Source organism: Myotis brandtii, unplaced genomic scaffold (genome assembly GCF_000412655.1).
Source record: "Myotis brandtii unplaced genomic scaffold, ASM41265v1 scaffold166, whole genome shotgun sequence".
Lineage (NCBI taxonomy): Eukaryota > Metazoa > Chordata > Mammalia > Chiroptera > Vespertilionidae > Myotis > Myotis brandtii.
Window position 1 is genome coordinate 685,358 of NW_005356087.1, and position 9,971 is coordinate 695,328.

Here is a 9,971-nt window from a genome sequence, read left to right on the forward strand (position 1 = left end):
GTGAAGGTTGTCATCCTGGGACAGGATCCATATCATGGACCCAATCAAGCTCATGGGCTCTGCTTTAGTGTGCAAAGACCTGTCCCGCCTCCGCCCAGTTTGGAAAACATTTATAAAGAGCTGTCTACAGACATAGATGGTTTTGTTCATCCTGGCCATGGAGATTTATCTGGGTGGGCCAAGCAAGGTGTTCTCCTACTCAACGCTGTCCTCACGGACCGGACCAGTCCGGGCGCATCAGGCCAATTCTCATAAGGAGAGAGGTTGGGAGCAATTCACCGATGCGGTTGTGTCCTGGCTAAATCAGAACTCGAGTGGCCTCGTCTTCTTGCTCTGGGGCTCTTATGCTCAGAAGAAGGGCAGTGCCATCGATAGGAAGCGCCACCACGTGCTGCAGACCGCCCATCCCTCCTCATTGTCGGTGTACAGAGGGTTCTTTGGGTGCAAACATTTCTCTGAAACCAACGAGCTGCTGCAAAAGTCTGGCAAGGAGCCCATCAACTGGAAGGATCTGTGACCCTGAACTGGGGGAGGGGACTGGGGATGAGGGAGGGGGTCCTCCGGGCAGTTTCTAGAAGCTGCTGTTGAAGTATTTGTCAGTGACGAAGTCGAATTGAGAAAATAACTTCCCTAGTGATCCTTAAGCACTATGCACACCAGGGAGAACGTTTCCGTAAAGGGGCCATGTGCCAGGCTGCCCAGGAGCGGCAGCGTTATTCAGCAGAGACTGTACCCGGTGACCACGGGTCTGTCTCAGGAACTTGGCTTTGGCTTAGAAGACACGTCGAAGTTTTGGGAAAGGAGAGGTCAAATTCTCTAGACTCTCCTCCGCTCTGTTTCCTTTATGGTTGAAGATGGGAAGATAAGCACCTTTTTAGTATCTCAGTTAGCTGCTGCTCGCTTTTACCTGTAGGTTAAACATTAGGTTATAAGGTGTTGAGTGTTTTTATATAGAAAGGCCCCCTTCGCACATGGGCCAGGTGCACTGCCCTTTGATCCTTTACAGAGCCCTCAGGCCCCTCCTGGAAGGAAATGGGAGTTTTTTTATTTTTGCCAGTTCCCAGAAATTAGGGGTCAGTTTCCTGATTGTAGCAGAGGAGAAAATTCCTAAGGAACAATTCCTGCTGTGAGCCTTCGGACTGGCAGAGGCCAGGAGAAGTAGGCCCGGCCTAGTTTATATTGTTCTCTGGGTGTTTCTAGGAATAAGCAGTGGAAGTTGAACAGGAAGGAGAAAGGGGTTTGGTTTGGTTTTGTGTTTTTTTAAGAAGGGAAATGGTTTTCTCCCATGTGTATCTTGAACTGGGAGACAAGGCAGCATAGTGCCAAATGCTGTTTTTTTCTGGACTGAAATCACGTTGGGATCCCATTTTCTGCAACACTGGAGAATTTCGCTCTTTTAAAAAATACTTAAATGCCCGGCCGACGTGGCTCAGGGGTCGAGGGTCGACCTATGAACCAGGACGTCACAGTTCGATTTCTGTGGATGTTTTGTATTTTTTTACTCCTTTGTTTAAGAGACCATCTTTATTAGGGCTGAGCCTCCATCCAAGGTCCTGTTAGAGATGCTGTTAGCTGGGCTCAAAGTTAAACCTGCTTAGAGTTTGGTAATAAAAGGTTGCTGAAGTTTCAAAAAAAAAAAATTTTCATTTGACTCTCCATATTACTAAAATGATTTGCATATTTTCATGGTATGCCAAGTGATGCCAGATTGGTAGTGGAAAATAATTCACTCACTTTCTTCTATGTCCTTCTTTTTCTAGGTGGGAGCTCTAAACAAAGGAGAAAATAGGGTTGAAAATTAAGGAATAGAAAAAGTGTTCATTTATTTTTATGATATTGAACTACAAGAAGTACAGAACAAAAAAAATCATTTATCTTATTGTAATTGACAGTTCTGGAAAATAAGGATTTCCTAGCCTTTACAATCCCCATCCACATGTCTACCTTTCTAATAAATTGAATCTTTGTTTAGACATGATTGCAGCCAATCTAATTACAATTTGATTCCATATGTAAGTTGGGTTTGCCCAGCTATGTGGATGCTAGTAGACTGGGAAGTTCAGCTAATAGTTTGGGTGCACAATAAATGCACTCACATGAGGCTTTGTTGTACTGTTTTGCCTCTCTTGAAACTAGCCTTGAACTATTTGAGCATTTCTGCACAAGTATCTTTTGACAGAATTATACAGTGGGAAAAAGCACTGAATTAAGAATCAGAAGGTACAAAACCTAGCTGTGTGATCTTGGGAGAGTTACACAGTTTCTCTATCTGCAAAATGAGAATATGAACCCTGCTATTTTGTAGGCTCGTTATAAGAATAAAAGCAAATAATGTATTCTAAAATACTTGAAAACTCTAAACTATTATGTAACCTTTAAACCACCATGGCATTATTGTTATTGGCACTTTTCTAGGATCCTTCACAAGATCAATGATCATGTCAGCTGATCATCCAGAACTGACTTTTTCCCTGCACCTAATAAGGAGTGAACCAACCTATAACCAGCCAGTCCAGCAATGGAGCTTTGTCTCTGATTTTGCAGTAAGTGACTAAGGCTCTTACTTCATTTTCCTTTTCTGTTACCTCTGATTGCACCTCAGATTTTTAAGTACCTTCTCTTTTCCTCAAAGGTACGTGACTACTCAGGAACCTATACTATAAAACTGCTGCCATGCACCACCCTATTGCATCAGAAGTATCACCTGCCTGTCACCTGCAACCCCAGAGAACCTGTCACCTTTGATCTTGACATCCGATTCCAGCAGGTATGTCTCATAGGATTATTTTCCTGTGACTTGTAGAATCCCACTATGTTATTTGTTTGGTTTACTTTTATCAGTTAAAAAAATTCACACAGTGATTTTAATTCCTGTATCCTAGGGGGCAAAAAGGAAGTCAGACATATAGGAAGTAGGAAGAGAATTGCCTTTTATCAGTTGTTAGTTCAATATATAAAATCCATAATCTAAGAGTATGCAAGGGTTAATTTTTAATTATCTCTTCCTGGAATTTGCTGCCTTAGAGATTTGAGAATTTTCCCTTGTTCTTCTGCATTTCTTTATCTTGTTCTTGACCTTTAAGAATAAATATTCTGTAGTTCATGCCACCTCAAAGTACCTAACTGCCATATATTAGAAGAAATGTGAAGGCACTTTTTGTCTAAGAATCAATACTAAATGTTTGCCTGCCACTGACCATGATGTTTACAAGTCCCTTATATACCCCAATAAACCTATGGAAATGGGCTCAAGCAAAGCTACTTAGTCTCATTCAAAAAATGAATTAACCTCGTTAGTTTAGCCTTCTCAAAAAGGACAAAACCAATATTACAATTCCCTAAATTTATTTGGTTGGACCTGAAAATTACAATACTATGTTTAGTATTTTACATATCAGTGTACAGTAAATGTGTGTATCTGTGAATAATATGTTTGTGTACCATCAGAATAATCAACAACATATAATAGGGCTTTTACACTTGGTTTTAGGTCAGTGATCCAGTGGCGGCTGAGTTTAGCTTGAACACCCAAATGTACCTACTCTCCAAGAAGAGTCTCTGGTTGTCTGATGGATCCATGGGATTTGGGCATGAGAGTGATGTTGCTTTTGCAGAAGGTATCACTTTACAAATGAGGGGCCTGCTCTGTATGTTATACATTATATCTGTTGTGCTTTGCTTTATTAGAATTGTGTTTAGGAGAAAAATTGTAACCTCTTCTATGGTTTTGAGAATATAATTGAGTCTTTATCACTGTGGTAGGGCTGGGAGAGGGGGGTGTCACTGGAATTGGGTTTATGTTACTGAATGATTTTATTTTTGGGGAATTAATCTGTTTTTTCCTTACCTAAGTGGATTTTTTTTTCTTGAATGTATTTTCAAGTTTTACAAACTCAAATATTGCAGCTACATGAAGTTGTAAATGCCTCATGGGCCAGCACTGTGATTTTCTTGCCAAATATCTAGAACATGTGATAAGAGTTCAGTAATGACTGTGGAATAGATACTTGAATACCAGGGAATTTCCTTAAACCCTCTTTCACAATCAGATAACGTTAATTCAGCTTTTTATTGATGTTTTTAGTGCTATTCTATAAAGTACTAATCTGCATTGTACCAACTAACTTATTTATGTAAACTAGGAGGTTAAGTTATAGGCCAAGACTTGAGATTATTCCACTACTGGCTAAATATGTGAAGGCCAATACATATTCAGTCACTTGTGGTCATTCTGCAAAGTGGTCATATATAAGGCATAGGAGTAAAATAGATCCTGAAGCTAATACTAAAAGGTCTTCTGCATTTGATGCCATACTAAGAAGAGAAGGAAATTCTCTCTGGTGTCATTAGTGTCACAAATTGTTTGCAGTGTTACATAATAGAAATAACATTTTTGCATCTCTGTTTCAGGTGATATTATTTATGGTCGTGTTATGGTAGATCCTGTCCAGAATCTAGGTGATTCCTTTTACTGCAGTATTGAGAAGGTGTTTCTGTGCACTGGAGCTGATGGCTATGTTCCCAAGTACAGTCCAAAGAATGCAGAATATGGCTGCTTAGCTGATTCTACTTCACTCTTATATAGATTTAAAATTGTGGTAAGTGTGGACTTCAGTCAAGATAAAGTAAATGAATGCTGTACTTACCTCCTCCCATAACCACATCAAAATTAAAACTAAATTATAGAACAACCACCCTTGAGAACCACCTGAAGACTAGCTTAAAAAACTACTATAACTAAGAATATAAAGAAGAAGCCACATTGAGACTCATAGGAAGGATGGAAAAGCAAAATGGGCTGACCCCACAGCCATGTGTGGCTGTTAAGAATAGGGAAGGATACCTTGGTTGTACAGGTTCCCCCAGAGGAGCAAGGGATGCTATCCCCACACTGGGGTCACCAGCCCAGACCCCCCAGTTTTGACAGTCGAAGTCCCCATGACATATGGCTATGAAAATCAGCAGGGTTTCCTTCCAGGTGAGACAGAGGATTGCTGTAGACCGACCCTCTTAAGGTATCCTCTTAAAGGTCCTGAGCACAGACTCACTTGCTGACACTCATGCTACACTCCAGTGAAGAAACAGTAGATCAAAAATCACCAGGGACTCAGGGACATATGGGAATTGTGTAGCTTCACGGCAAGGGGTAGAGAAGCAAATCTGTTCAAGACTGAAATGCTGGCAGGCATCATTGTACCTTTGTTAAGCCCTTTATCCACACAGCCATCAGGTTCAGGGTGGCACCAAATCTGAGTCTCTAGTAACCTGCTAACACTTCTTGCCCCACCCTGGTGATTTCTTGAGACCCTACCCAACTGACACACCTGAATTGAACCTTTTTCAGCGGCTATTCGACACAAATGGCTGGCCTTGGTCCATGCTTCAAATGTTCCTAAAATCTGTCAAAGATCCACAAACTCCCAAAAGCAGAGGCTAGCCTGGGCATGTCCTATACCACTTATTAAATAGCCCCAAGCACAGTACTAGTGGCAGCCAGCCTCAGTTCACAGCATAGCCTCTCCCAGGTGCCCCCACACATAGGACTGGCAGCAACAAATTACAGATCATTTTGTAACTCCTACCAGGTGGCCTGCACTGGCCACAGAAAATGGCTGATCTTGGCCTGTACCAGAGCCCCTCCCAAGAGTTCCCAGAACCAACACAGTAGCTAACTTCATGTCGTACCAGAGCACAACCCAATTAACTCCAAAAATGACATACAGAAAGGGTGTACTAGACAGTCACCAGAGCCCTGCTAATGTGAATCTCATTCTGTGGGGTAAACCCCTGCACAACAATTCATCCACTGTACCCATGGCTAGTCCTACAGCCAGTCAGCCTGAGGGTCTATCTGACCCATTGATGTGCCAATAGCAATCAAAACTCAATTACAATAGGAGAGCATACACAACTCACAAAAGAGAGACCCTGAAGCACCCAGCTCAGGTGACCAGGCTGACTGTGCCACAGGACACCTACTGCATAAGGACACTCTGCCAAGAATGGGAGACATAGCAAATTTACCTAATACATAGAAACAAACACAGGGAAAGCAGCTGAAAAGAGACAAAGAAACATTTCCCAAATGAAAGAATAGGACAAAATTTCAGAAAAAAAATGGAGACTAGCAAACTACTAAATACAAAATTCAAAACACTAATTATAAGGATGCTCAATGAACTTAGGAAAGAATAATGAACTCAGTGAAAACTTATATAAGATGGAAATCATAAAAAAGAACCAGTCAGAAATAAAGAATATAACTGAAATGAAAAATACAGTAGATAGAATCAACAGCAGATTAGAAGAAGCAGAAGATCAAATTAGCAATATGAGAAAAAAAATAGTGGAAAACACTCAATTGGAACAGAAAAAGAAAAAAACGAGGATAGTTTTAGGAGCCTCTGGGACAACATAAAGTGTACTAACATTTGCATCAGAGAAGTACCAGAAGAGCAAGGGATTGAAATAAATCTGAAGAAATAATAATGGAAAGCTTTAACCTAGCAAATTAAATAGGCATACAAGTTCAGAAAGAGCAGAGAGTCCCAAGCAAAATAACCCACATAGGGCACACCATAATTAAAATGCAAAGATTAAAGACTAAAAGAATCTTAAAAGCAGCAAGAGAAAAGTAGCTCCCATAAGGCCGTCAGCTGAATTTTCAAAAGAAACTTTACAGGCCAGAATTAGTGGGGTGATCATATTTTAAGGTATAGAAAAGTTGAATCACTATATTGTACACCTGAAACTAACATAATGAATATAATATTGTATACCAACTTTACTTAAATAAAAATATTTTAAATGGCCAGAGGATCTGAATAGATACTTCTGCAAATAGGACTTACAAATGGCCATTAGATATATGAAAATATGCTCAAAGTCACTAATTATCAGAGAAATTAAAATTAAAACCACAATGAGACACTGCCTCACACTTGTCAGAATGGCTATCATCAATAAATCAACTAACAAGTGTTGGTGAGGATGTGGAGAAATAGAAAAACTCATACACACAGAATACAAACTGATAGTTGCCAGATGGAAGGGCAGTTGAGGGGCTGGGTGAAAAAGTGAGGGGATCAAGATGTGCCAATTGGCAGTTACAAAATAGTCAGAGGGATATAATATACAGCATAGGGAACATAGTCAATAATATTACAGTATTATTGTCAGGTGGGTACTACACTTATGGGGGAAATCACTTTGTGAGTTATATAAATACTAAAGGCCCAGTGCACAAATTCATCCACAGGTGGGTCCCTCGGTTTGGCTAGCGATCGGGGCCAATCAGGGCCATGGGAGCTTGGCCGGGAAGAGGGGCCGAGGGAGGTTAGCCTGCCCGGGGCGGGGAAGGCCACAGGAGGATGGCTGGCCAGGGGAAAGGGCCACAGGAGGTTGACTGTGGGAGCACACTGACCACCAGGGGGAAGCTCCTACATTGAGCATCTGTTCCCTGGTGGTCAGTGCGCGTCATAGCAACCGGTCAACTGGTTGTTCTGTCACTTAGGCTTTTATATATATATAGATCTAACCATTCTGCTGTACACCTGAAACTAATATAATGTTGAATATCAACTATAATTAAAATGACTTTATTTATTTATTTGTTTGTTTGTTTATTTATTTATTTATTTTTATTGTCTAAAGTTTTACATATGTCTCCTTTTCCCCCAATTGGCACATCCCCCCAGACATTCTCACCCAGCAAGCCCCCACCACACCAGTGCCTGTGTCCATTGCTTATGCTAATATGCATGCATACAAGTACTTTGGTTGCTCTCTAACCACCCCCTACTATTTGTCTCTAAATCCATTCTTGTTCTTCAAATTATGTTGATCATTATATCCCACATATGAGTGAGATCATGTGACATTTATCTTTCTCCTACTGGCTTCTTTTGCTTAGCATAATGCTCTCCAGTTCCATCCATGCTGTTGCAAATGGTAAAGTTTCTTCTTTTTTATAGCGGCATAGTATTTCATTGTGTAGATGTACCAGTTTTTTAATCCACTCATCTGCTGATGGGCACTTGGGCTATTTCGAAATCTTACCTATTGTAAATTGTGCTGCTATGAACATAAGGGTGCATATATCCTTTCTTATTGGTGTTTCTGGTTTCTTGGTATATACTCCTAGAAGTGGGATCACTGGGTCAAATGGGAGTTCCATTTTTGACTTTTTGAGGAAACTCCATACTGTCTTTCACAGTGGCTGCACCAGTCTGCATTCCCACCAGCAGTGCACAAGGGTTCCTTTTTCTCCACATTCTCGCCAGCACTTGTCGTTTGTTGATTTGTTGATGATAGCCATTCTGACAGGTGGTACCTCATTGTCATTTTGATTTGCATCTCTCAGATGATTACTGACTTTGAGCATGTTTTCATATGTCTCTGGACCTTCTGTATGTCCTCTTTCAAAGTGTCTATTTAGATCCTTTGCCCATTTTTTTGATTGGATCGTTTATCTTCCTTTGGTTAAGTTGTATGAATGCTCTGAAAATTGTGGAGATTAAACCCTTATCAGAAATATCATTGGCAAATATGTTCTCTCATGCAATGGGTTTTCTTGTTGTTTTGTTGATGGTTTATTTTGCTGGGAAGAAGTTTTTATTTTGATGTAGTCCCATTTGTTTATTTTCTCCTTAATCTCCATTGTCTTAGGAGCTGTGTCTATAAAGATATTGCTACGACATATGTCTGCGATTTTGCTGCCTATGGAGTCTTGTAGGATTTTTATGGTTTCCCATCTTACATTTAAGTCCTTTAGCCATTTGGAGTTTGTTTTTGTATATGGTGTAAGTTGTGATCTAGTTTCATTTTTTTTTTTTTTGCGTGTATCTGACCAAATTTCCCAGCACCACTTATTGAAGAGACTGTCTTGTCTTGCCTCCTTTGTCAAATATTAATTAAGCATAATGGCTTGGGTTGATTTCTGGGTTCTCTGTTCTGTTCCATTGGTCTATAGAGCTGTTCTTGTGCCAGTACCTGGCAGTTTTGAGAACCGTGGCTCCTCTATGTCATAAGCCACAACCCTGTTTTTAAGCAGGCGGGATCTCTCTGCTCCCTTTGTTTCTCAGCTTGCCTTCAGTTGTATTTACACAAGAGTCAGTTTCTGATACAACCCCTCGGTGGCAGTGTTTCTGTATTGATATCCGGGGCTAAAAGGCCCCTCTACTTAGTGTTTAGATTTTTCTTTCCCTGCCGCACTTAATACTGGGTTGGAGGGACAGACTGCCCCAGAGCTGGTTTCCTGTTTGTCTCTCCCCACTCTGATCCCCAGTTTCCACAAAAACAACTTTCCCCTGCAGTCTCAGTGAGTATTTTTAATTGGAAGATCCTATGTATTGGACTTAGCAAGCAAAGCAAGGAGTTAAAAAGGAAAAAAGCCAAAGGAAGCGCGCAAACTCTTTTCCCCCTGGCGCTGTGCAGCCAGTATAGAACTTCAGGCTGCCTTTCTGGGCCCAGCCCAACTGTGGGCTAATATCTAGAATCCCCTTCTGCCAGCAGCCCTGTGGACCCCCTTCCACATTCAAGGGCTACACTGACCCCAACGGCTGCAGATTTTGTGGGGCACAGTCTTCTTCTGAGACTCTAGTCCCCACTACGTACATTTCTCCCTCCAGCCTGGATCCCAGATCTCACCTTTCTCTAGGCCAGCGGTTCTCAACCTGTGGGTCGCGACCCCTTTGGGGGTTGAACAACCCTTTCACAGGGGTCGCCTAAGACCATCGGAAAACACAAATATAATTACATATTGTTTTTGTGATTAATCACTATGCTTTAATTATGTTCAATTGGTAACAATGAAGATACATCCTGCATATCAGATATTTACATTACGATTCATAACAGTAGCAAAATTACAGTTATGAAGTAGCAACGAAAATAATTTTATGGTTGGGGGTCACCACAACATGAGGAACTGTATTAAAGGGTAGCGGCATTAGGAAGGTTGAGAACCACGG

The 9,971-nt window shown here is 41.0% G+C and overlaps 2 protein-coding genes across 2 annotated transcripts in view; both read left to right on the plus strand.

The window, feature by feature from the left end:
* LOC106725486 (uracil-DNA glycosylase-like) overlaps positions 1 to 1,640 on the plus strand; it is a 2,029-nt gene extending 389 nt beyond the window's left edge. Inside the window, 2 exon segments of the mRNA XM_014536844.1 lie at positions 7 to 216; positions 218 to 1,640. Of these exon segments, the coding sequence (XP_014392330.1) occupies positions 7 to 216; positions 218 to 517 (510 nt within the window). The 3' untranslated portion in view covers positions 518 to 1,640.
* Positions 1 to 9,971, plus strand: part of FREM2 (FRAS1 related extracellular matrix protein 2) — a 358,247-nt gene that overhangs the window by 345,572 nt on the left and 2,704 nt on the right. Inside the window, exons 19-22 of the mRNA XM_005862726.2 lie at positions 2,416 to 2,543; positions 2,633 to 2,767; positions 3,491 to 3,617; positions 4,411 to 4,598. Coding sequence (XP_005862788.1) covers positions 2,416 to 2,543; positions 2,633 to 2,767; positions 3,491 to 3,617; positions 4,411 to 4,598 — 578 coding nt within the window. The remainder of the gene's footprint in view (positions 1 to 2,415; positions 2,544 to 2,632; positions 2,768 to 3,490; positions 3,618 to 4,410; positions 4,599 to 9,971) is intronic.